At 44.0% G+C, this 27966-nt stretch overlaps 1 protein-coding gene across 1 annotated transcript in view; it reads right to left on the bottom strand.

Moving 5' to 3' along the window:
* Positions 1 to 2371: 2371 nt before the first annotated feature.
* Positions 2372 to 27966, bottom strand: part of LOC121394775 (E3 ubiquitin-protein ligase TRIM21-like) — a 42166-nt gene continuing 16571 nt past the window's right edge. The window contains exons 2-5 of the mRNA XM_041566769.1: positions 18040 to 18132; positions 9620 to 10978; positions 8730 to 8962; positions 2372 to 2391 (exon numbers count right to left, since the gene is read on the bottom strand). Of these exons, the coding sequence (XP_041422703.1) occupies positions 2372 to 2391; positions 8730 to 8962; positions 9620 to 10632 (1266 nt within the window). The 5' untranslated portion in view covers positions 10633 to 10978; positions 18040 to 18132. The remainder of the gene's footprint in view (positions 2392 to 8729; positions 8963 to 9619; positions 10979 to 18039; positions 18133 to 27966) is intronic.

Below are 27966 nucleotides of genomic sequence, written 5' to 3'. Positions count from 1 at the left end.
CTGCTTTACCCCCAGAAAGCTGATCCCAGCTACATAAGTCCTTACATATGGTGGAGGATGCGGGCACAAAATAAAGCAACAAAAGGCAGTATTATATTGCAGACACTGTGAATTAAAGGGGTAGTTATCCCATACACTGTGCAGCATGGAGGATTCTGAAACAGTTAATTCTGTCTAATGCCACCCAGCAACAGGCACAGCAGCAAGCGGAAGCCCGCCATAAGGAGCTGGTCCTACAGTTGCAGCAATAGACAATGGCTCAGCAACAGGCACAGCAACAGCAGATGATGGCTATGTTTAAAAAGCTGGCAGAAGATGCAGAGGAATACCGGCTGGTACTGACAGGATTGGTCCAACAGTTGGCACAGAGACCCCAGGAGCCACCTGCAGTAGTGCATAGCAATGTACCCAAAATCAATGTAAGCTGCTTCCTCCAAAAGATGACATCAGAGGATGATCCAGAGGCATATCTCTCTATATTTGAGTGGACCGCCGAAAGAGAGGGTTGGTTTAAAGAGCAGTGGGAAGGTCTTTTGGCACCCCTGCTAACTGGTGAATTGCAAAAAGCATATTTTGATCTTGACTCTGTTACTGCCAAGGATTATGTGAAACTGAAAAAAGAGAGTCTGGCTCGCCTTGGCATTACCCTGGCACTTCATGCCCAATGTGTATACAGCTGTGCTTATCACCCAGACAAGCCTCCACATTCCCAGATGTTTGAGCTGATCCACCTGGTGAAAAAATGGTTGCAACCTGAGTCCTTGACTGGACCTGAGATTATTGAGAGGGTGGTGCTGGATCACTACCTGAGGTCCCTTCCTGTTGCCCTGCACAAATGGGTGACCCATGGAGACCCTAAAACTGCGGATGACCTTGTTGAGTTAGTGGAAAGATACTTTGCCGATAAGAACTTTGGCACCCCTCCCTCATCATTCCGGGCTCCACAGCTAAAAGGGAGGTACCCTCTGGCAATGGGTAAGAGACTGTTCATGGGTACACAGGTGGTGGTAAAAGTAAATCACCCTTAAAGGGAGAGAATTTTGGCAAAAACTCGGGAGGCTGGCAATCTAAGAATGGAAAGTCTGAGACTCTTAGGTTTAATTCCAAGACTGTTAAATGTTTCCATTGCCATGATTTTGGTCATATTGCGGCAAATTTCCCTTTGCTTGATGATCCCATGTAGTGTGATTTTTCTTCCAGGAATAGATGCCAGTCCCTGTTTGCTACCTGTAAAGTTGCCTGTAAAGTGAGTGTGAATGGGAAACAATTGCTTGCATTGCTAGACTCTGGTAGTTTAGTCACTTTGGTAAAGTTAGACTCAGTAGACCCTGTTAAGTTCCAGTCAAAAAGGGTTGGGGTGGTTTGTATTCATGGTGACACACGGGAGTATCGCGTGGCAACCCTAAAGTTTAGAATGGGCCTTGGTACAGTGAGTCAGTTAATAATGACAATGTTGTGGACTTCTCTGACTTGGAGGGACACAAAGAGAATTTCAGTACAGAACAGTTAAAAGACCCTAGTCTTATAAAAGCTAGAGAAAATGTGAAAGTAATTGATGGGGAACCCATTGAGTCAGGGTTCAGGTTATCCTATCCTCACAGAGCTTTAAAAGGGGATTTACTGTACCAAGTATCAAAACAATTAAATGAGGTGATTGAACAGTTAGTGGTACCCAAACCATACAGAAAAATGGTGTTGGACCTTGCCCATGGACATGTAATGGGGGGACATTTAGGTGTTGAAAAGACTACCAAGAGAGTGTTGCAGAGGTTTTTTTGGCCTGGAGTGTATCAGCAGGTAAAGGATTACTGTGGGTCCTGTCCTGTTTGCCAGATTTCTTCTCCAAGACCACACTTTCATAGTCCCTTAATCCCATTACCAATTATTGAAATACCCTTTGAGCGAATAGCCATGGATCTGGTGGGCCCTTTGTTAAAATCTGCCCGGGGTCACCAATATATCTTAGTGATCATGGACTATGCCACTCACTACCCAGAAGCTATTCCTTTGCACAACACTTCTGCTAAAACAATTGCCAAAGAATTACTTCATGTGTTCAGTAGGGTTGGGATCCCTAAAGAAATCCTCACCGATCAGTGTACCCCTTTTATGTGCAGAGTACTAAGGAACTTTGTAAATTGTTTAAAATTTCACCTCTGAACCTTTGTATACCACCCTCAGACAGATGGTCTTGTGGAACGGTTCAACAAGACCCTAAAAAGTATGTTGAAAAAGGTAGTGGACAAAGATGGAAAAAACTGGGACTTACTGGGATTTACCCTATCTTATGTTTGCTTTTAGGGAAGTTCCCCAATCTTCCACAGGTTATTCCCCATTTGAGTTACTTTACGGAAGATATCCTAGGGGGCTATTAGACATAGCCAAGGAAACCTGGGAAGGGGACCCCACAGGAGTGTAATCGAACACATGCAAGACAGAATTGCTTCAATTATGCCCATTGTAAGGGAAAATTTGGCCCAAGCCCAGGCAGCCCAACTAAGGATATACAACCGTAATGCTAAAATACCTGTCTTTTTACCTGGAGACAGAGTACTAGTTTTGGTTCCCACAAAAAAATGGAAAAAATGCTTGAGTTAGGGGTAATTGAAGAATCTAATAGTGACTGGTCTAGCCCTATTGTTCTTGTTACCAAGCCAGATGGTAGCTGGCAGTTCTGTAATTATTTTCGCAAGCTTAAAGTGGACCTGTCACCCAGACACAAAAATCTGTATAATAAAAGTCCTTTTCAAATTAAACATGAAATCCAATTTCTATTTTTTATTAAAGCATTCATAGCTGCTGTAAGCTCATTTAAAAATCTCAGCTGTCAATCAAATATTGTCTGCCCCTCCTCTATGCCCGTGGCATAGAGGCGGGGCAGACAATTACTTTCACTTTCAATTCAGCACTTCCTACATGTCACTGCTCTCCCCACATTCCCCCAGTTCTCTTTACCATATAACTGTGTGGTCAGGGCATGGGTATGGACATCGGGTCCCCCATTCTGGTGCACAAACAAGATTCTGAGATGATACAAGGCTTTTCTTAATAACAGTTTCCACAAAATGGCTCCTGCCTGCTTGCTATAATTATGAATTCCCAGACTGAAGGAAACAAGATTCAAATAATTTATATAGTGTAATTATAGTTCATTTTCCTTGACTAATCTGATAAAATAGGATTTTGAATAATTTTTTTGGGTGACGGTCCCCTTTAAGCAGAAAGCTCAATGACTATGAGAGGAAGTATGCCATAATTGAAAGGGAGTGTTTGGCCATAAAGTGGGCCTTAGACGCCTTAAGGTATTACCTCTTAGGCAGAAAATTTGACCTTATTACTGACCATGCACCTCATAAAATGGATGGCCCAAAAGAAGGAGACCAATAGACAAGTGAATCGTTGGTTCCTCACGCTGCAGGACTACTGTTTCACAGTAAAACATAGGCCCGGGTCAGAAATGGGCAATGTTGATGCCCTGTCCCGGGTTCATTCCTGTTGGGTCTCAGTTGTTCCAACCATTGGGTTGAAACAAGGAGGGGAGGTATGTGGTGAGGTCACCACTAGGATACTTGGGAAAGTCCAGGACGGAGCTTATTTATGCCCCAGGTTCTGGGACTGCTAATCCAGCCCGGGGTTTTTGTGTTATCCTGAGCCATCTCAGGTGAATAATTAAAAAGGCAGCCCAAGCCAGAGTGGGAGAGCTGCAGTCTGAGAAGGAAACAGGGAAGCTGTCTGTCTGAGCACATTTTGAATTGTTTATGTTGTTTTGCTGCAGGTGAAAATAAACTGCCAGAAAGAAACAACCCCCTTATGAATTGTGATTGTGCCATGGGCTGCTTTACCCCCAGAAAGCTGATCCCAGCTACCTAAGTCCTTACAACACTTACATACAGTTATACACTTACTCATTTTAGTAAAGATTATTTTTTTATTTTGCACACTTAAATACTCAAATATGCACTTATATACACACTAACACACATGTATACATAAAAAACTCACAAAGACGGTTTTTTATTTTTTTACTTTTTTTACTTTTGAGTCTTGTGGTACACAATACGCAGTCAGAAGTCTTTGTTCACAGAAGGTGAATCGGCAGCTGAGAAAATTCATATGCTTTATTTTTATTTGGGGTTCACACATGCCATCTGTTTTGGTATATCTATACATACTGGGCATCAAACTGTTCGGTAGACCCTTGGTGTCAATATTTAGGGTATTTTCCAGTTGTATGTAAGAAATTGGGTGAGATAAATGTGGCCAATTGCAATATTTTTAGGTGATTTTCCAAAATATCATAAAAAACTCTGCCTTTAGTGTAGCTTTGCAGTATGGTAGTTTGGAGTAGAAAGACATAATTACCCATTTTTGATTTGTCAGAATGTGTTTTTTCCAAAAATATATGGTTTTGGGGGAGTCTTTGTACTGTAAGAGGGTCTTGGATACATAAGACACAGTCTAGGGTCTATGTTCACAGACGGCGAATCGGCAGGGGGGAAATTCATATGCACTATTTTCATTTGGGGTCTGCACATGCCAGCTGCTTTGGTATATCTATGCATATTGGGCATAAAACTGTCCAGTAGATCCTTGGCATCAATATTTGGGGTGTTTTACAATTGTATGTAAGAATGTAAGAAATTGGGTGAGATAATATATAACTTCTGGCTAATATATATAAAAATTCATATGCTCTATATTTATTTGGGGTCCGCACATGGCAGCTGCTTTGGTATATCTATGCATAATGGGCATAAAACTGTCTAGTAGACCCTTGGCATCAATATTTGGGGTGTTTTACAATTGTATGTATGAAATTGGGTGAGATAAATGCGGCCAAATGCAATATTTTTAGGCAATTTTCAGAAATGTCATAAAAAACGCTGCCTTCAGCATAGCTTTGCAGTATGGTAGTTTGGAGTAGAAAGGCATAATTCCCTATTTTTGATTCATCATATTGTGTACTTTACAAAAATATATGGTTTTGGGGGGTCTTTGTGCTGTTAGAAGGGTCTTGTGGCATATAATGGGCAGTCTGGGGGCTTTGTTCACAGAAGGCAAATCAGCAGGGGGAAAATTCATATGCACTATTTTTATTTGGGGTCTGCACATGTTAGCTGCTTTGGTATATCTATGCATATTGGGCATCAACTGTTCAGTAGACCCTTGGTGTCAATATTTTGGTTTACAATTGTATGTAAGAAATTGGGTGAGATAATATATAAGTTCTGGCTACACTTTTCCCCTCATGTTTATATTTTTGGATGCACATTATCCTGGGACAATCAAGAGAAAAGACCTTCTCTCCAACTTGTCCCTGGCTTTAGCCAAATTAGCCATTCATAAGTCTAGAAAGCAATGTTTGGAAGGTGGGAATCCTCTGCCAGTGGAGGTTTTGTTCCCAGGTAAAGGTGTGTTCCCACATTTGAGCAGAGTACACCCAAGCAGTGTTTACTGGTTAGCTGAATGAATTTGCTGACCAGTGGGCAATAGATGGGGTACTTTGTTCAGTATCCCCAGACCTGGTTTCTGTTCAGACAATCCTCACACTCCATATTTAAGTGCAGTTTAAATTAAGTGACAGTTGTATTTTAATCAGTTAATTATCTCTTTTGCAATGTGATTAACTTTGGTGAGCAATCATTCACCTGCAATTTGAATAATATATCAGCTAATAAAAATGAACACGCATTTTTTGTGGGGTAAAAACACAGAAATATATATTTACCCGCCAAAACCATATATTTGTGGAAAGTACACATTCTACTGAATCTAAAATGGGTACCCCTGCCTTTCTGCTCTAAACTACCGAGTCGCAAGGCTTTACCAAAATTGTAGGTTTTGGTAAAATATCTGAAAATTGCCTCAAAGCTTTAACTTTCCAGCATTGTATCATCCATGTATCATTACCTATATAAAGCATCCTAAATATGAATGCCGGAGGTCTACTAAACAGTTTGATGCCCAGTATGCATAGATTTAACAAGCTATGTGGCATACAGAGACCTCCAAATCCAAATAGTTCATATGAATTCTTACGTATGACACTCTGGCTACTACAATATAAGCACCCGGTATGTATATTATGTGCCATGAGACCCCCTTACAGTATGGAGACCCAAGAAAACCATATATTTTTCGAAAGTACACATTCTAACAAATCTAAAGCAGGTAATTATATCTTTCTACTGCAAACTACCAAACCACAAAGCTATGCTAAACATAATGTTTTTTTAAAATTTCTGAAAATAGTCAGAAAGCTTGCATTTTACCCCCATTATATACCCCATATTTTGTAATTTACCAGCAAAAGGCATCCTAAATATGAACACATGGGGTGTACTGAATAGTTTGATGCCTGATATGAAAAGATTTACCAAACTAGGTGGCATACAGAGACCCCCAAATGAAAATAGTATATATGAATTTTTTCATATGACACTCTGCTACAATACCCGGTATCATCATCATTTATTTATATAGCGCCGACAAGATACGCAGTATGTGTTCTGCACCATAAGACCCCCTAACAGTATGGAGACCCTAGAAAACCATATATTTTCTGAAAGTAAACACATTCTGATGAATGTAAAGCAGGTAATTACATCTTTCTACTGCAAACTACCAAACTGCAAAGCTATGCTAAACATAATGGTTTTTATGAAATTTCTAATAATAGTCACAAAGCTTGCACTTTACCCCATTATATACCCCAGATTTTGTAACATAACAGCAAAAGGCATCCTAAATATGAGCACCAGTGGTGTACTGAATAGTTTGATGCCTGATATGCATAGATTTACCAAACTATGTCACACACAGAGACCCCCAAATGGATACATAGCAGATAACATTTCCATGGGGAAAATGAAGTAACAAAGAACAGAGCAAAATGGTATAAAATCACTAAAATCCAACAAAACCACAATCAATGCTTTTTTTTCTACCTAGTGTAATCAGCAGTCAGAATCAAAGTTTGAATATTTTATCAGAGCCAATAGGTTTTACGGATAGAAATAAGTGAACAACACCTACGCAAAGCTGAAAATGTAATAAAATGGCTAAACATGCAATAAAATAGCTAAAAACGCACCAAAATCACGAAATTACAATATAACCACAGACATAACATACAAAAGGTAATGTGCAGTGCACTTAGTGAATACACTATTCAAAATTGCCAATTGCATGTGCATGTGCAAGTGTGTGTGAGTGATGTGAATGTGTGTGACCCCCCTGATCCCCCAAAATTGTATGTGTGTGTGTAAGTGTGTATTGCTAAACTAAGTGTGTGTTTATGTGTGTGGGGGCACTAACCTGGGGTGGCAGGGTCCAGATCGTCCATCAGGGCTGGAGGAAGAAAAGGCACCATCTCGATCATTGATCTGGTAAGTGGGCATGTCTTGGCAGAGCAGGAAGTGCGGGCAGCAGCAGAACACATACACTGGATGCATCTGCTCCTGCCTTTGGGATCCCTGGGCTATCACGCGCTCATTGCCTATTGGCTGGGGAATGCGAAGGAATGGAAAGAGCGGCTTTAAAAGCCACTCCTACATTCCCAAACCCTTTAATGCTGTAGAATGTAGAATCTACATTCTGTGGCATTTCAAGTGACTTTCCACAGAACGTAGATTCTGTTATCCCCAACCAAAGGTTCAGGCTAATAGAGCCCGCATTCCTGTTGGGGATAACAGTAGTTTTTTTTTGTTTTTTTTAAATGCCCCCAGCCAGCTCTAGACTACCCACACCGGGAGGGAGCTCCTGGTATGAGCAGCCATGTTGTGTCACTCGCATGTACATAATGAGCAATTCAGGACAAATTTTCATTATGCGCATGTGACCTGACATGATTGATGGAACTAGGAGCTCCCTCCCGGTGTGGGTAGCCAAGCACTGGCAGGGGTCTTTTTATTTTAAAAAAACTATGGTTATCCCTAACGAAATGTGAGCTCTCTTAACCTGCACCTTTGGTTGGGGATAACATTTTTACACAACAGGTGCCCTTTAAAAATCTATGAGGTAAAAAGGACATTTCTACTTTCAAATGATTCTCATCCAGGCACCCGCTCCTCCAACCCAGAATATAGCATAGAGGGGCTCAGTGAATGTGGCAGTGAAGGTGTGTAAGTGTCTGATTGGCTCACTCAGCTCATAAAAGGACAGACGTCCAGCCTCATAGTCCAATGAGATCCTGATTCTCCTGCAGGAAGGGACGTGGGGTAACTCTGTATATTCACTGTCATGTTCCACTGAATATCTGTTATTATACCATCTGTACAAACCCCAGGACTTGTTATTCTCCCCAATACCAGACTGATTCCCTCTCCTCTCTATACTGGGATAGGCCACCCCTACCCCCCAGTACCCTGATTCACTGACCTCCACTTCCCAGTAATGTCGCCCTGAGGGGAAACTCCTGCTACTTAAATCCAGTGACTCATCCTGAAATCTCTCTGGGGATTGTGGGTAATGTAGTTCTGTTAGTGAGTAGGAAGCAGATTTCCTGTCCCCTGATACAGATACATGATTATGAGCCGTGTTTATATCCAGTAACAGGTCTGTAGCCTCCTGCCCATAGATCAGTGTCCTTATACCCAGCACAATATGAGCCAATCCAGGGGCCATTATCCCATCTGTGCCCCCCTCATTATGTGCCCCCTCAGCCCCACACAGTGCAGCTCCATGTGATTCCTGTGCCAGTAAGGAACACAATGTATCACACATGTTACACATCTCCTCCATGTCCAGGATCTGCCCAACCAACTCTTCCCTCTCTGTCTCCCCCTTGTGGATTATATGAGACACAACATCCTCCTCCTGCATCTGAGTCTCTGGCTCCAACTTCTTTCTGCCTGGGGTCAGATCCTCAGAGACTCTTTTAAGTCTGTCTCTTGCTTTCTCTAGTATTAATATATCAGCCTCTTTTTCTCTCTCTGTAATGATTCTCACCCAGGCACCATCACTATAAAGACAGAATGCAGCATGAAGGGGCTCAGTGAATGTGACAGTGAAGGTGTGTAAGTGTCTGATTGGCTCACTCAGCTCATAAAAGGACAGACGTCCGGCCTCATAGTCCAATGAGATCCTGATTCTCCTGCAGGAAGAGACGTGGGGTAAATCTGTACTTTTACTGTCATGTCTCACTAAATATGTGTTATTATTATACCATCTGTACAAACACCAGGACTTGTTATTATTCCCAATGCTGCACATGACCCCTCTCCTCTCTATACTGGGATAGGCCACCCCTACCCCCCAGCCCCCTGATTCACTGCCCTCCACTTCCCAGTAATGTCGCCCTGAGGAGAAACTCCTGCTGCTTAAAGTCTGAGGCTCATCCTGAAATCTCTCTGGGGATTGTGGGTAATGTAGTTCTGTTAGTGAGTAGGAAGCAGATTTCCTGTCCCCTGATACAGATACATGATTATGAGCCGTGTTTATATCCAGTAACAGGTCTGTAGCCTCCTGCCCATAGATCAGTGTCCTTATACCCAGCACAATATGAGCCAATCCAGGGGCCATTATCCCATCTGTGCCCCCCTCATTATGTGCCCCCTCAGCCCCACACAGTGCAGCTCCATGTGATTCCTGTGCCAGTAAGGAACACAATGTATCACACATGTTACACATCTCCTCCATGTCACGGATCTGCCTGACCAACTCTTCCCTCTCTGTCTCCCCCTTGTGGATTATATGAGACACAACATCCTCCTCCTGCATCCGGCTGTCTGTGTTCAACTTCTCTCTGTCTTGGGTCAGAGCCTCCCTGTCTCTTATCTGCCTGTCTGTCTCTTTTACTAGTGCTACAATATCAGCTCCTTTTTCTCTCTCTTTAATGATTCTCACCCAGGCACACCACCCTACCCAGAATGCAGCATGAAGGGGCTCAGTGAATGTGGCAGTGAAGGTGTGTAAGTGTCTGATTGGCTCACTCAGCTCATAAAAGGACAGACGTCCAGCCTCATAGTCCAACCAGATTCCAATTCTCCTGCAGGAAGGGACTTGGGGTACATCTCTCCATTTACTGTCATGTATCACTGTATATCTGTCATAATAATCCCATCTGTACAAACACCAGGACTTGTTATTCTCCCCAATGCCAGCCTGATCCCCACTCCTCTCTATACTGGGATAGGCCACCCCTACCGCCCAGCCCCCTGATTCACTGCCTTCCACTTCCCAGTAATGTCGCCCTGAGGGGAAACTCCTGCTGCTTAAAGCCTGAATCACACCCCGAAATCTCTCTGGGGATTGTGGGTAATGTAGTTTTGTTAGTGAGAAGGAAGCAGATTTCCTGTCCCCTGATACAGATACATGATTATGAGCCGTATTTATATCCAGTAACAGGTCTGTAGCCTCCTGCCCACAGATCAGTGTCCTTATACCCAGCACAGTATGAGCCAATCCAGGGGCCATTATCCCATCTGTGCCCCCCTCATTATGTGCCCCCTCAGCCCCACACAGTGCAGCTCCATGTGATTCCTGTGCCAGTAAGGAACACAATGTATCACACATGTTACACATCTCCTCCATGTTATTGATCCTCAGATCCAGTTGGTGGAACTTTACCCCCAGTTGATGTTCCTGGGATTGTCTCCTGCCCTCCTGCCCCCTCTGGGCATTTTCATCCATCTCTCCTCTCTGGTGGCAGCTCCTCAGTCTCAGTTTTTGTGTTCCAATTCTACTTCTGGATTAGTTTCTGGCTCTGCCCCGCCTGTATAATTTCCTATAGTTTGTGTTTAGGTTCGACAGTTTAAACATCCTTGGCCAAAGGGGGTGGTGTTACTTAGAAGTGGGTGGGATTGGGTCCATGTATGGGTGTGTCCTAAGACATTCCACTTGTATAAAATATGGGGCTAATCATGACTATGCTCCTGTGTTTATGGCCCATTTACTCATTTTACCCATTTGTGTCTCTGGGATGGGTCAGTACAAAATATTTCTCTGTTTTTGTTGATTCTTCAGTTCCACTCGGCACCTACAGGGGGAGACACAAACAAAAATTACGATATTTGCTGATGAAATAGAACTCCTACATTTAGGTAGGTACCAGTGTTGCACAACAGATTTAAGAAGCAGAAAAAGATTTACAGTTATACTTGGTGGGGGTGCCCACTCCCACACCTTGTTTATTACTCCCTTCCCTTTAGAGTGTAAGCTCTTTCTGCATAGGGCCTGCCTTACCTTCTTGTACCGGTATTGATTGTGATGTATGTAACTCCATATGTTCTATGTATGTAATTCATGTGATTTAGTTGTATAAACACATTTACTTTACAGTGCTACGCAATATGTTGGTGCTATATAAATACATGTTAATAATAATAAAATAATAATAATCTTCAATTTTATATTCCCTCATTTTATACAGTTTTTGTTGTCCCACCAAAATATATATAACACATCCACCATTCCCTGATATTACAGTTTCCAGGATTTTACACAGTTTTTTTTCTAGCTCCATAAAAAATATAAAAATGGGGGTTCCACTGTATATCCCCAGCCCCTGCTGTTACTGTGCAGTCTGTTCTAGGGTTATCAATATCAATAACAACACAACTTTTAACCTTTTCTGTTCCCAATCATTTCTGAGCATCAGTATTCCTAGTAATATACCCTGTACTGCCCATTTCTATAACATTAGCTGTGTATTTCTCATGAATAATCTCCACTTTTTACTGTCTTTCCCTGAGAATATTGGTCTTCCCTTCTGCAACATGAGTATAATCCTAATTTGGTTACTGTCTCCTAAATAGCAATTAACCCGTGGCAATCCAGAGTCCATTTTGCATATGAAAAGCACTGGAAACTGGGATTTACAGTGCAGTGCCTCCACCTAGGGAACACTGAGGAGCACACCTCAGGGGGTTTCACTTGGAAAAATAAAACACACAAGTTTGCAAATGAAACAAATATAAACTTTATATGAAACAGTAGTGAAAGAACTTGGGCAATCTAATACACAATGCACTCCTGCACTGGGGACACATGGGACCTACCTAACTCACTATTGGGTACCTGACAGTCCTTTTTATTATTAAAGTCCCAATCCTCTGGAAGGGGTTAATAACAACACAGTTCAGATCAAATGGAATGTCCCTTCCCTAGAGTTCTTATACCACAGGTAGCACTAACTTTCCTAAAAGTACCTCTCCCTTTGGAACTTAGCAGCCACTCCCACATAGCAGTGATTGCAAAAGACCTATCCTCAAACCGGGGCCCCATGCTCATATCCTTGCCAGTATCCTCCCTTGGGTGGCTCAGTCACCAGGGTGCTCTCAGAGGTAGTCACACTGGAGATTACAGGCAGCTCTGCAGCAGGATCAATCTCACCAGTGGTACCTTTCTCCTCCTGAGTCTCTAGCAGCTTGTCAGGGAACAGGATGGGCTCTCTCTGTACTTCTACAGATGCAGTAGCTTCTCTACACTGGACAGTCTCACAAGAACTGGTTCTTGCTGGATGTTGCAGCTTGTAATGCCTATTAAGCTTTGAGGGGATAATATGCCTGATATAATTGTACATGATGCATTTGCCATCAATATAATATTTTCTTTATGTGCAAGTGGGCCACTGTGGGAGCAATAAACGTTGCCACCATTCCTTGCACAAAATAGTAGAAGTCAGCACTCAGCAATGGAAACTTTTGCAGTTGGGGTGCACATCTCAGGTAGCCACTTCCACCTTAATACTCAATATTCCCAGGTAGACAGCACCACACATTCAGTCATATTCCTTAAAAAGCCTTTATTGGAAAAAAGGGCTTTAATAAGACAGAAATACAGCAACGTTTCAGGCCGACATCAGCCTTTCCTCAAGCTACAAAATGCATGAAGTGAACACATTTATATACCATCTCTATGCAGTGCCATCTACTGGCTACTTAGTTGCTACAGAAGCAGCTGAACTTCCTCAAACTGATGAGAACATAAAATGTTACAAAAAACACATCAGGGATAAAATACTTCAGCGCGCAGTGGCGCGAAATTCAAATGCTATTTAAAAGGATCTCTAGTTTTATTCAGTGCCCGTGATAGGATTTGTTCCTGGTGCTGTTAGCTTTGCTATTCCGTTTGAAATCTGATCCTGATTATCTGTTTTGACCCCTGCCTGCCTGTTTGACTATTGTGATCTCTGGAACCTGACCCCTGCCTGCCTTCGACAACTCTTCATGCTAAATCCCTTGATTGACAACCGGTTTAACCCTTGCCTGCCTGACGATTCTCGATATCTGCCTGCCTCTACCCTGCCTGTCTGACGATTCTCTTGCCTGTTCCATTTGTACCGAGACCATTGGCCTAACTGACTTTTACAACAGTCGTGCCTCTTTGCTTGCCAGAACTCCTCGCTTTGCTCCTCTCGAAAAGTCCAGGTGGCGGTCACACTACTGGTGAAGCCGAGCCGAGACCAGGGAGCTTGGCATTAGTTCTGGTTTAGGGTGCCGACCGTGACATTATCACGGGCCATGGAGGACAACGGTCACAACGAATCCGCTGCTGCTGCTGCCGCTCCTCCCACTCCAACTACTACGGAAGCGCTTCTATCTGCTCTACTACTGCGCTTGGAGGATCAGGAGCGACAGCAGAACTATCTCCTGCAGAGTTTTCATAACCTAACCCGCCAACTGGAGAATCCGCAGACTCCACAGCAGCCATCTGGTTCTGTTCCATCTCTTCCCCTGTGGGTTCCTCTGCCATGTGGGGTAACACTGCTAGACCCCAAGAACCCAAAATTGCCTTTCCGGAGAAATTCTGTGGAGACAGAACCAAGTTTTTTGTCTTTAAAGAGGCATGTCAGTTATACCTAGGCTTTTTCCCACACTCCTTCCCAACTGGTGAGGAAAAAGTAAAATTTGTTATGACCCTGCTTCAGGGTGATCCCCAAATTTGGGCTCTCAGACTGCCCCCCTCTGATCCTGCCCGTTTCTCCCTAGATCTATTCTTTCACACCATGGCAATCCTTTACGATGACCCGGATCGCGCATCATCTGCCGATTCGGCGATTCGTAAGTTACGCCAAGGGAGACGGGATGCGGAGGCATATTGCACCAAGTTCCGCTGGTGGGCAGTAGAAACTGGGTGGAACGACACTGCCCTGCGCAGTCAGTTCCGTATTGGGCTAGCTGATACTATTAAAGATAGCCTAGTGAATTATCCCTTATCCCTCAATCTGAATGATCTCATGTCTCTTGCCATTCAGATCGATAGGAGGCAAAGGGAGAGAAGGGGTGAAAGGGGTAATTCTAATTTCTTAGGGGTTACTTGTGTAAACCTGACTTATTAACCAATGTTAAGTCTTCTGTTTCCTCTGTGTCTCCACCTCAGGAGGAGCCTATGCTATTAGGCCTATTCCATCTTTCTCCTGAGGAAAAGACACGCAGGCGTACCCTTGGGCTATGTATTTATTGTGGGGATAAGGGTCATTTTCTCAAACAATGCACAAAGAGGCCGGGAAACGCCCAAGCCTAAATGGAGAAGGGGAGCTCCGTTTGGGTGCAGGTGTTTCCTCTCCCCAATTTGCCTCCAAGGTTCTGCTACCAGTTAAACTGACCTGGCCTATGGGCTCTGTTAATTTGTCCGCTTTCGTGGGCTCTAGGGCAGAGGGTAATTTTTTAGATGCTACATTTGCAGCCAATCATAGCATTCCTGTGGTCCCTCTGGGAGTCCCCATGAGAATTTTAGCAGTGGACAAAAGACCCCTAGGGTCAGGTGTGGTGAATAAGAAGACTGTCTTCTTATCTTTGTGTATTAACAATTTTCATAGTGAAGAGATAGCCCTATTCCTAATCGAAGGTGCCTCCTCTCCACTCATTTTGGGGTTGCCCTGGCTTCAGGCTCATAACCCCCAGATTAATTGGGTTACTGGGGAGGTTTCTCAGTGGGGTACTAGGTGTAGGGGCGTCTGTATTCCTCCATTAATAGCAACTGCCTCTCTAGAGGGTTTGCCTGCAGCCTATTCGGCATACGCCGACGTCTTTTCCAAAAAGGCTGCAGAAACTTTACCCCCACACAGACAGTATGACTGTCCTATTGATTTTGTCCCAGGTTCCTCTCCCCCTCGTGGTCGTACTTATCCTCTTTCTTTACCCGAAGCCCAGTCTATGAGGGAATACATCCAGGAAAACCTCGAAAGAGGTTTTATCCGTCCCTCTAACTCTCCTGCCGGCGCAGGGTTTTTCTTTGTTGGTAAGAAAGATGGTGGTCTTCGTCCCTGTATAGACTACAGGGGTTTAAATAAGATCACGATCAAGAACCGCTACCCCCTTCCTTTAAATTTCTGAGTTAATTGACCAGGTCAAAGGTGCCAAGGTCTATACCAAGCTTGATCTTAGAGGTGCCTACAATCTCATTCGTATCAGAGAGGGGGATGAGTGGAAAACTGCTTTTAACACCAGGGATGGCCACTATGAATATTTAGTAATGCCCTTTGGGCTCTGTAACGCCCCTGCAGTCTTTCAAGAATTTGTCAATCCAGCCAAAAACTTTGTATTTTAGGGCATGACCAGAGCATATGTAGAAGATCTACTTTGGGAGCCTTGCATCGGATGATGTGTTAGATATGAATTGTGGAGAAGTTGCAATGCCATTTCCTGGTATCTGCTGGTTGGTAATAGTTGCATTATATGTGTGTGGGATTTAAGAATTTCCGTAATAGATATTGGTGGCATGACAGTTGCCCATTTAAAGGGGGGGGGGTTCTTCTGTGTCTATGTTTATATTTGTTTGTAATATATGGTATATTTAAGCAGTTGAGTGCACTGAGGTTTTCTCTTTGCATAGATTATCCACCATGTTGTTTTTTTCTATGTCTTTTATATTGTGAATTATGTTTCTTGCTAAATGTAATATTTGCATTCTAAGAAATATGTGTGGATTTATAAACAGGAATTTATCTTTTAATTCCACTGAGTATAGTAGGTCTTTATTTCTTTTGATAAGGTTTCGCACATTGTATAATTCTTCATCTTGCCAGTGTAAGATTGGGTTTGATATTTCTATGGAGAATTCTTTGTTTCCTAGCCATGTTTGGTGTGGGGAGTGATGTGGGGGTAGTCGGTGTTTTAGTCTAAGGGATTGCCAAGTTTTATAGGTATCTGAAGATAATGGGCTATCTTTTAGTGATTGGGATTGATCTAGATCTATGTTGGTAAACCAGTTTCTGTTTACTAGCGAGTCCCCTGCATATCTCAGTAATGCTGCTTCATTGTATTCTTTAATATTTGGCAGATTAACTCCCCCTAGTGTTTTTGGTTGTTGTAGTTTATACATGCTGATTCTAGGGCATTTATTCTGCCAAATAAAGGTGCGGAGTATGTGATATATGTGTTTTAGATCAGTTGGCTTGATAAGAAATGTATTCTGCCAAGAAAGGTCAAATTTATATGGTTCCATTGTTGTGTGTCTTGTTGTATTTTATCTATAATTGATCTGATATTTAGTTTGTAGGTGTCCTTATTGTGTTTTGGTATTTGTATGCCTAGGTATTTAATGTGTTGTTTGGCTCTTTTGCAAGGAAAATCTGTAGACCAATTTTGTGATGTGGTGTCATGTAGTTGGAGTGCTTCGGATTTTTCCGCATTCATTTGGAAACTGGCTATTTGTCCAAATCTGTGTATTATTGACAGAATGAGTGGGAATTGCTGTTTGAGGTTTTTGCATGAAGAGTAATATGTTGTCTGCAAAAGCTGTGACTTTTGGTAGTGTTTGATTTATTTGGATGCCTGAGATTTTTGGATTTTGTAAAAAGTGTCTTAGTAGTGGGTCTATGGCTAAATTGAATAATAGCGGGGAGAGCTGGGAATCCCTGTCTTGTTCCCCTGATAACCATAAATCTTTCTGAATTTCGGCCATTTACTGTGATAAATGTGCTTGGATTGAAGTATAGGTTTTTGAACAGATTGAGCATTTGGATGCCAAAATGCTGGTATTTTAGCAGTCGTCTAATATGTATATGAGAAATTTGATCAAAGGCTTTATCTGCAATATTCCATGTTTTCTTTTTTCCAGATTGCAATGATATACTGCTGTGAGTATTTTACGAATGGCTTGTACCGGTTGTCTGTGTTTAAGGAAGCCTACTTGATGTTCAGTGAGTATTCTGGGGAGGATTAATTGTATATTCTGCAGAGACCATCTGGTCCTGGCGTCTTGTTGTTTTTCAATTGTTTTTGATATTTCTTCTTTTGTTACAGGGGCATCAAGAATTTGGATCGAAAACTTCTGAAGCCCAGCTTCCTGTCGTCCATGGGAGTATTGTATAAAGTTTTAAAATGAGTTGTTAAAATATCTTTTATTTGATCAGGGTTTTTGGTCCACCCCTGTGGGGTTTGTAGTTTTTGTATATAGGGATTGAATATCTTTTTTGCAGTGATTTTGGCTAAAAAATTTTCCTGATTTGTTCCCCATCTATAAAATCTATTTGCTGTATGATTCAGTGAATTGTGTGCTTTATCTGTTAATAAAGTATCTAAAAGTTGCTTTGTCTCATTGTATTTCTTTTTATCTTCCTGTGAATTTGTTATTTTGAAAGCCATGTAGTGTTTAATCAATTCTCTTTGTAGGAGTGTATATTTCCCAATAAATTTTTCTTTTTTTGGATTAAATAGGATATACTATGTCCTCTCAGAACAGGTTTTGAGGCTGCCCAAAGTAAATGGGGATCTTCCCAATGTTCAATATTGTCATCTATATAGTTGGCCCAGTTTGATTTTAAAAATAGGGAAAAGTCCTCACTAGTAGCTAAGAATACTGGGAACCTCCAATTGGTTGAGCGTGATTGAGGTTTGGGTAATTCTAACTGTATCAATATTATAGCGTGATCCGAGATATCTAAGGGGTGAATTTTGGCTGTAGCTAAGTTGGGGAGCAGCATCTGTGAGACAAATATATAGTCTATTCTGGAGTGAGTCTTATGGACCCCTGAATAAAATGTGTAGTCTTTAGTGGTTGGCTGTAAAAATCTATAGGTGTCTTGTATGTGTAGCATTTCACATCGTGTGTGTAGGGGTTTAGCTCTAGAGTGTGAATGTGGAGTAGGTTTACCTGATTTGTCCATATAACTGTTCCATTCTGCATTGGCATCTCCACCAAGTATGATTTCTGTTGCCCCCCAGGAGTCGAGCCTCTGTAAGACATCTGTAAAAAAAACATTTGTTGTCAGTATTGGGAGCATATATGATTACCACTGTATATTTTGTATTTTGAATTTCAATATCTGCTATAAGTATCTCCCTTTCCTATCTTGATATGTTTTCAAAACTGTGCATTGTATAGATTTGTTAATCAGCATTGCTACACCTCTCATCTTAGATGTTTGAGATGCAGTTAGGACTGTTTGGATCCATTTAACTTTAAGTGTTTGGTTATCCTTAGAGTTCCAGTGGGTCTCTTGTAACAATATAATGTGGGGATTTTTTCTTTGTAGGCGGTCAACTACTTTTCGCCTTTTAATTGGGGTGTTGAGTCCACTCACATTCTAGGAGACTATCTTAAGATGTGTTGTTAAATTATCTGGCTTTTGTAAGGTTTGACTAATATCTTATTTTGTGCATAACATTATTGAAGGTTATGTTCTGGAGCCTAAATCATATTTGAAACATACTAATGACTTCTTGGACAAACTTAGGAACTTAAAAAGTATTCTGCAACATGCAACACTGGTCACGCTGGATGTGGAGAGCCTCTATACCTCCATCCCACATGATGGGGGTGTGGAGGCTGTCCGCGTCAAACTGGAACAGGATGAGTCCCTGGATGGCTCCCAGAAGAAATTTGTTTTACAATTGCATAACAATTATTTTTTGTTCCAGGACAGCTTTTACATGCAAATTAAAGGGACGGAAATGGGGTCAAATGTGGCCCGTCCTCTGAAAACATTTTCATGAACAACTTTGAGAACAGATTTATCTATACCGATAAGAGATTTCAACAACACTGTTTAGTGTGGCTACGCTTCATTGATGATGTGTTTGCTATATGGACGGGGCCACAGGGGACCCTACATACCTTTTTTGAAGAGATTAACACAGCATTACCAAATATTAGGTTTACACTTCATACTGATTAGAATCACATTGTATTTTTGTATACCATGGTAATCTAGGAACTAGGTCATCTAATGACTGATCTCTATGTCAAGATAACAGATAGGAATACGCTGTTGCATTTTGATTCCTTCCATCTGATACAAACCAGGAAATCACTGCCCAAATCGCAATTTACAAGGGTAAAAAGTGTCTGATGAGAATAGGATGATTGAACAATTGGATATAATGGAAGATAAATTCACTCAAAGAGGGTATCCTATACGTCTTCTTAAACAACAGCGTTCTGTGGTATTGAGTGATACTGGTGAAAAAAAACTAAGATAATTCCTTTTGTCTCAAGATATACAACATTAAGTGGAGAGATTTCCAAAATTATTCAGAGGCATTGGGGTCTACATAAGATGGGATTCCTAACATAGAAGCTTTTAGGCAATCCCCGATAATGTCCTATAAAAGAAATAAGATCATTGGATCAATGCTGGTTAGATCTGATGTGGGAGGTAATTTGATGAAACAGAGTTTATTATGCCCCAGGAATAATGGATCCTTTCCCTGTCTTTCTTGCAGTTGTTGCCTAAATGTCCTCAAGGGAGATACAGTGTATCCTCCTCGTAAGGGCACTCCAATAAAAATCAAAGGGTACTTTACCTACACATCCACATTTGTGGTTTATGTTATTTGAGAACACAAGTCAGAACACAAGTCAGCCATTAAATAAAAAAAAACTTGATCAAGTCGTTTCTGCTCATTTCACTGAAAAAGGCCATGGGGTTCAACAGTTAAAATTCCAAATAATAGATAGTGTACCCATATCCCGTCGGGGAGGTGACAGAGTTAAAGAACTCTTAACAAAGGAAGCAAAACGGATACGTACTTTGGAGACGCTAGAACCCCGTGGTCTTAATCGTGAATACGATTTACACCCTATATACCAGGTAACTGTCATCATAGTATTGGAAGACAGATTGATTTTAATGCTGATTTTAATATTTTGTCATTGTATTTTATATTTTTGTTGCAGACTATGGGCGAGTCTAGATGATTATACCATATTAAAACCAGACTTGCAAGAGGGACAGATCAAGTCAGAAATATACAAAGAGAAAAGAGTTAAGTGACACATTTTCTGCAACAAAAATGGTTTTATTTTGTATCTGTTAAGATAGGATAAGTGTTAGCCACTAGATGGCACTGTGTGAGAAGACTATAAATTGTAACAATGTGATTTAAATGGTAGCTTGATAAAGGGCCGAGAGTAGGCCTGAAACTTTGCTCTGTAACAGGTCGTGAGCCATATATTGCAATAAAGGCTTTTTAAACTAAGTATCCTGCATCTGCAGTGCTGTGTTATACATTGAAGGTTTGACTGATATCTGCCATATGGGCTTAACCTACAGTATACCTTTTTTTGTGGAGGTATCAAGAGTTGGCAATTATTTCCAGGGTTAGGGTCTTCCAAGTGAGCAACCCCCATCCCTGAGTTATGTAGCCTGTAAATTACTTACGCTAGGAAGCATGATGCACGTCAAATATTATAGTATAAGAATATAAAGGTATAAAGATATAAAGCTGTCCCTGCTTAAATATATTGTTATAAGTAAAATACAAGTCTTACCCTTGGTAGAGAATGATAGTTAATGCAGATTCAAAATCTGTAAATAAGAAAGATGTGGATCATGAATTACAGGAAAGGAGATAAACTCCAATAATCATTAAGGCCCATGGGTATCATTGTGTTTAATGTTTTAATCCACACTGCTTCACGCTGTAGTAGTAGTTTCTGAATATTACCCCCTCTCTTAGGTAACCTTACATTTTCTAGTACAATTCACTTCAGTTGCATCTGATTGTGGCCATGGGAAGCAAAGTGTCTTGATACAGGGGTATCCGATTGTGTGTCTGTTTTGAAGTGTCTGATGTTACCTCTATAAACGACTACCTTCAGAAACGCGTGTACTCGATTTACTGGTGGGAGGATCGAAATCAGCAGAGGGAGGAACGTGACAGAGGAGAATACCGCACGGCAAGGGGATACTACAGGCAGCGCTCCTGGGGGAATTCCCAGACCAAACTGCCCGCCCCTCAACGGCATGAACGCCAGAGCTACCGCCGCTAGATGCTGCACAAACCAAGATGGGTGCATCCAGCAGCAGCAATGACTACAGTCCCTCTCCAGCTAACCTTTTTTAGAGGTGGACACAAGGGAACAGCGATACCCTCTGAAACGCCAATACAGGAATCCACAAACACCGATACCAAGGGAAAGATATCCACAAAGAACCCACTCCAAAGTGAAGTAATAGACTTATGCATTAACATATCCTCGCATACACTGACTGATTTGGAAATTGCAGTACTTAACAAGGGCTTGGGTTATGTACCATATTATGAAAACAATGGATATGAATGGAAAATTGAATTTCTAACGTTTATAAGAAGGCTCAAACTAAAAATGCATTTTATAGACCATCCTGACCAGGACACTGGTAAACAAGTAGGTCCACTACTATTAAAAAACCTAGAAAGTTCAGAAAGTGTGGGACATAAGGGGTAATAGTAGACTTTGTTTGATAGAGTCTGGTCCATCAAGCGGGAGGTGGATAGTATGGTAACAGAAGCCTGGGTGTCAGGGAGCCGGGAGCCCCCTCTGGGGAGTAGTCCGGATCTAGGAGGAAGCCCCTCAGGAGGGATCAGGATCGTGGTATCCAGGGATTAAGCAGAAAGGGTAATCGGGTTCAGGCTACAGGTCACAAGGCAGGCAGAATATAATCAAAGTCCAAAGTCCAGGCAGGGGGTCAATAGCAGGCAGAGAATCAGCGAAGTCCAGGTCCAGGCAAAGGGTCACAACAAGGAATCAGGCAGATATAAGTAGGGAAAACAGCAAGGGAACCCAGGAAACTCTCAGGGAACAGAATCCTATTTTCGGGCGCCATCTTGGCGTCTCAGGCGTCCTTTTATGTTTGAATTTGGCGCCCTTGCGCCAGCGTCAGCGCGCCTGCGACCGTCGCGCCGCGCTGACGTCACGGCGCCGGCGTCGGAACCCACGTGGGTTGACTGGGCGCCGCCATCTTGAATTCTTCGCCGACGGGAGCGGACGCGACTCCTCGCGCTCCCGGCGGTCTTGACAGTACCCCCCCCTCACGGGGGGCCTCAGGACCACCGGGACTTGGTTTCTGGGGAAACTTGGAGTGGAAGTCTCTTACCAAACGAGGAGCATGCACATCACGATGTCCCTCCCAAGAGCATTCTTCGGGGCCAAAGCCCTTCCAATGGATGAGGTACTGAAGGGACCCTCTGGAGATTCTGGAATCAAGGATTCTTTCCACCTCGAATTCTTGTTGACCCTCCACAGAGACAGCAGGAGGAGGAGATTGGACACCAGAGAAACGGTTGGAGACGGTGGGCTTCACCAGGGAGACGTGGAACACGTTGGGGATTCTCATCTCTGGTGGGAGTTGAAGTCTGATGGCTACGGGGTTAATTATCTCCAAGATGGGGAACGGACCCAGGAACTTCGGACCCAACTTGGGAGATGGCACCTTCAAGCGAATATTCCTGGAAGAGAGCCAGACATTATCACCCACCTTGTAGGGAGGAGAGGGCCTTCTACGGCGATCCGCGAAAGTCTTGTGGACTAGAGCACACTTCTCCAGATTAGACTTGGTTGCAGCCCAAATAGCAAGCATATGGGCTGTCAGATCATCTGCAGCCGGGACGTCCGACAACACGAAGTCCTGAGGAAAGGCTTGAGGGTGCTGTCCATACACCACCATAAATGGAGACCTTCCTGTGGAGGAATGACATGCATTATTATGAGCAAACTCTGCCCACGGGAGGAGGTCAGACCAATCGTCCTGGCAAAGAGACACGTGGTTCCTCAGGAACTGTTCTAAGGCTTGGTTCACACGTTCAGCTGCCCCATTCGTCTGCGGGTGGTAGGCAGATGAAAATTTAAGTGTTATTCCCAAGTCTTTACATAGAGAACGCCAGAACTTGGCGGTAAACTGGGTGCCTCTGTCGGAGACGATCTCCACCGGGAAACCATGCAGGCGGAAGATGTACTTAATAAAGAGTTGGGATAATTCCACCGCAGAGGGTAACTTCTTCAAAGGGATGAAATGGGCCATTTTGCTGAAGCGGTCAATGACAACCCAGATCACAGTATTCCCACCGGAGGGAGGAAGTTCGACAATAAAGTCCATAGAGAGGTGCGTCCACGGACGAGAGGGAACCGGCAAAGGCTGTAACAACCCGCTGGGGCGGGAATGGCTAGGCTTAGAAGTGGCACAGACATTACAAGCAGCCACAAAGTCCTTTACATCCTTGCGGATATCAGGCCACCAGACTAGGCGCCTCAAGAGTTCAAGGGTCTTGGCCGGACCAGGATGTCCAGCTTGTCTGGAGCAGTGGGTTTGTTGCAGGATGGCCAGGCGAAGTTCTGGAGGGACGAAGGCCATGCCAATCGGAGTATCTTGAGGAGCCGAGGACTGCCCAGCCAGAATCTGGTCGGCAAATTGGGGATACAGAGAGGCAATGATCTTGACTGGTGGAATGATTGGCTCCTGCCTCTCAGGGTCACGATCCACCGGAGTGAAGCTACGAGACAAGGCATCGGCTTTCAGATTCTTGGAACCTGGGCGATAAGTCAAAACAAAGTTAAAACGAGAAAAGAAAAGGGCCCACCTGGCTTGTCTGGGATTTAGCCTCTTGAGGGACTGTATAAACTCCAGATTCTTGTGATCTGTGAAAATCTGGACAGGAATTTCAGAGCCCTCCAGGAGGTGACGCCATTCTTCAAGGGCAAGCTTGACTGCTAAGAGTTCTCGATTTCCGACATCATAGTTCTGCTCTGCGGATGAGAACTTCTTGGAGAAAAATGCACAGGGGTGCAATTTTCCATCAGTGGAGTGTCTCTGAGACAGGATAGCTCCGGCTCCGACTTCAGAAGCATCGACTTCGATGCAGAAGGGTAGTGCAGGATTGGGATGTCGGAGAACAGGAGCGGACGTGAAGGCCTCTTTCAGGGACTGAAAGGCTTCTATGGCGGATTGAGGCCACAGGCTGGGTTTACCCCCTTTCCGGATGAGGGCCAGGATAGGTGCAATGCGGGAAGAGAACCCCCGGATGAACTGTCGATAATAATTAGCAAATCCGATGAACCTCTGGATTGCCTTGGTACTCAGTGGGAGAGGCCACTCCTGGATGGCCGACACCTTCACGGGGTCCATCTCAAATCCCTCTGGAGAGATAATGTATCCTAGGAAGGGGATCTTGGATACCTCGAAGACACACTTCTCCAACTTGGCGAAGAGAGAGTTCTTCCTCAGACGAGAGAGTACCTCCTTCACCTGGGAGCGATGACTTTCAAGGTCCTTGGAAAAGATCAGGATGTCGTCCAAGTATACGACTACGAACCTTCCTAGGAGATCTCGGAACACATCATTAACAAACTCCTGGAAGACGGCAGGGGCATTGCATAGGCCGAAGGGCATAACGAGATATTCATAGCGCCCATCCCGAGTGTTGAATGCCGTCTTCCATTCGTCACCCTCCCGGATGCGAATGAGGTTGTAGGCCCCCCGGAGATCCAACTTGGAGAAAATCTTTGCCCCTTTCAGCTGGTCAAAGAGCTCGGCAATCAGGGGCAGGGGGTACCTGTTCTTCACGGTGATCTTATTCAGACCCCGATAGTCTATACAAGGCCGAAGGCCTCCGTCCTTCTTCTCCACAAAGAAGAACCCAGCCCCTGCAGGAGAGGTAGAAGGGCGGATAAACCCCCGCTGGAGATTTTCTTGGATGTACTCCTTCATAGCGGTAGTCTCTGCAGGAGAGAGAGGGTAGGTGCGCCCTCTGGGGGGCATAGCTCCTGGCAGGAGTTCAACCGGACAATCGTAGGAGCGATGTGGGGGAAGGAACTCTGCCGACTTTTTACAAAACACATCGGAAAATCCCTTGTAAGTGGAGGGCAAAGTCTTTAATTCCGCAGAGGAGACATTCACCTTCTCGAGGGGTTTTGACGGAAGGCAATGTTGCAGGCAAAATAAACTCCAACGAGAGATCTGCCCAGTGGACCAGTCTATGGTGGGGTTATGCAGACGTAACCACGGAAGACCCAATATTACTGGAGTAGAAGGACAGGGGATGATGAAGAATGAAAGTTTTTCTTGATGCAGCGCCCCAACTTGTACAGATAGTTCCGCTGTGAACTTTGTGACGAATTCAAACTCCAGGGGTTTGTCATCTATGGCGGTAATTCGCAGGGGTGAAGATAATGGAAGCAGGGGAATCTTCATGCGTTCGGCAAAAAAGGCATCCATGAAATTGCCATCCTCTCCGGAGTCGAGGAAGGCCCTTTCGAAGATAGACTTACTTGCCAGGTGAATCTGCAAAGGAAGAAGAAGTCTGCGTGAACTTTCTTGATACTTCTCCTGAGGACCTCGAGTGATGCCCCCTACATGAGAAACCTGAGACATACCTCGGGGTACAAAACTCTTGGCTTTGGCAGGACAGGCGTTGGCAAAATGGGAATGCCCACCACAGTATAAACAGAGACCTGCCATACGTCTTCGGAGTCTTTCCTGCTCAGAGAGGCGAGTCTTTCCTACTTGCATAGGTTCCTCCAAGGGGGACGTCGACACATGAGTCACAGGAACAGCGGGTGTTTGCAGAATCGGCCTTTGAAAGCGAGGGGCCAACAAGGGAGAAAATCGTCTGCTGCGCTCTCTCTCCACCTGGTGCTCTCTGAGACGAGTGTCCACTTTAATGGATAGAGCGATCAGCCCTTCCAAGGTGTCAGGAGTCTCTCTGGAGACGAGATCATCTTTGATGCGGATGGATAGGCCTTGGTAGTATACAGCCTTGTAAGCGTCATCACACCAGGAAGTCTCCGCCATCAGTGTTCGGAAGTCTATAGCATAGTCATTGACACTGCGGCTTCCCTGCCGGAGCTGCAAGAGACGGGCAGGGGCGTTCGTAACCCGACCTGGAGCATCAAAGATTAAACGAAAAGCTTGGAGAAAGTCTTTAACATCAAAAGTCAGCGGGGAATTCTTCTCCCAAAGAGACGTTGCCCACTCCAGTGGCTTGCCTTCCAATCGAGACCTCACATACCCCACCTTGGAACGCTCACTAGGAAACTGTGTGGGTTGGAACTCAAATTGAATTTGGCATTGCGTGGCAAACCCCCTGCAGGCTTGTGGGTCCCCACTGAAGTGAGGGGGAGGTGGAATGCGAGGCTCACCTGTCGGGTAGCTTGCGTTCGTAGGGGCTGCCGCCATGGGGGGATCTCCAGTAGGTGGAGCAGTGGAAGGCTCAGAAGGCACTTGAGCTAGCAGGACATCGAGTGCTTGCCCAATGCGAACCTGCTGGTTTTCGTAGTCCTCCATGCGGGATGCCAGTCCGCGGAGCGCTCGTCCGACATGAGGTGTGGCTTCCTCAGAAGGATCCATGGCCCGAAAATAATGTCAGGGAGCCGGGAGCCCCCTCTGGGGAGTAGTCCGGATCTAGGAGGAAGCCCCTCAGGAGGGATCAGGATCGTGGTATCCAGGGATTAAGCAGAAAGGGTAATCGGGTTCAGGCTACAGGTCACAAGGCAGGCAGAATATAATCAAAGTCCAAAGTCCAGGCAGGGGGTCAATAGCAGGCAGAGAATCAGCGAAGTCCAGGTCCAGGCAAAGGGTCACAACAAGGAATCAGGCAGATATAAGTAGGGAAAACAGCAAGGGAATCCAGGAAACTCTCAGGGAACAGAATCCTATTTTCGGGCGCCATCTTGGCGTCTCAGGCGTCCTTTTATGTTTGAATTTGGCGCCCTTGCGCCAGCGTCAGCGCACCTGCGACCGTCGCGCCGCGCTGACGTCACGGCGCCGGCGTCGGAAACCACGTGGGTTGACTGGGCGCCGCCATCTTGAATTCTTCGCCGCCGGGAGCGGACGCGACTCCTCGCGCTCCCGGCGGTCTTGACACTGGGAGAATGAGTTTCTTACCACAGATTATCCAGGGACACCTATCCTACACTTACTTCTGAAAATACACAAATCCCTGATTGATCCACCAGGGCGCCCGGTTATCTCAGGGATAGGATCAATATTGGAACCCTTATCCAAGCTGGTGGACCAATATATCTTCAGCCCCTTCTACGTAACATATCAACATGCTTAGTTAACACAACTGATTTACTTAAACAACTTCAAGATTTAGTTCTTCCCAACTCTAACATATGTATCTGCACCATAGACATACAGAGTCTATGGGGCAAATTCACTAAGATTCGTAGTTGCGCCAGGCGTAACTTCGCCGCACTTTGCCGCACTTCGCCAGGCGTAGTTTCGCCAGCACTCCGCAAATTCACTAAAATCCTAAGTTGCGCACAGGGGTAGCGTATGTTTGCGTTAATTCGCCAACCGAAGCGAAGTTTCCCTAGCGATGGTTAATTTGCATACGGCGCCAAATTCAAATTTCAATGGAGGAATACGTATCCGCACTACAAATGCCTAGAAAACCTTCAAAACATCAAATAAAAATTTTATTTTGCCCTACACATGTGCCCACTGTATAGGTAAGTTGCCATGAGTCAGGAAATGTAGGGGGGAAGGAGGGGAGCCCCAAAAATTTTTTCAATCTTTTTCAGCCTATCACCCATAATATAGAAAACACGCCAGCGTTTTTTGGGACTTAGAAAAAATTTTCATTTTTTTTGAAGCAATCCCTATCTACTCTATTGCACTTCGCTTGGTCTGAGGTGGCGAAGGAAGTCTAGCGTAAAAGGTAGCGTTCAGTACACTGCGCGCGTTAGTGAATTTGCGTAGTTTCTTTCGTTGCGCAAATTCGCCAGGCGTAAGGGTGCGAAGTTACACTAGCGTAATTACGCCAGCGTCCGTTAGTGAATTTGCGAAGTAACGAAAATGCCCAACGCTAGCGAATT

This window comes from Xenopus laevis, chromosome 6L, assembly GCF_017654675.1.
Source record: "Xenopus laevis strain J_2021 chromosome 6L, Xenopus_laevis_v10.1, whole genome shotgun sequence".
In the NCBI taxonomy this organism is placed as follows: Eukaryota; Metazoa; Chordata; class Amphibia; order Anura; family Pipidae; genus Xenopus; species Xenopus laevis.
This window is presented reverse-complemented; position numbering and strand designations above follow the sequence as displayed.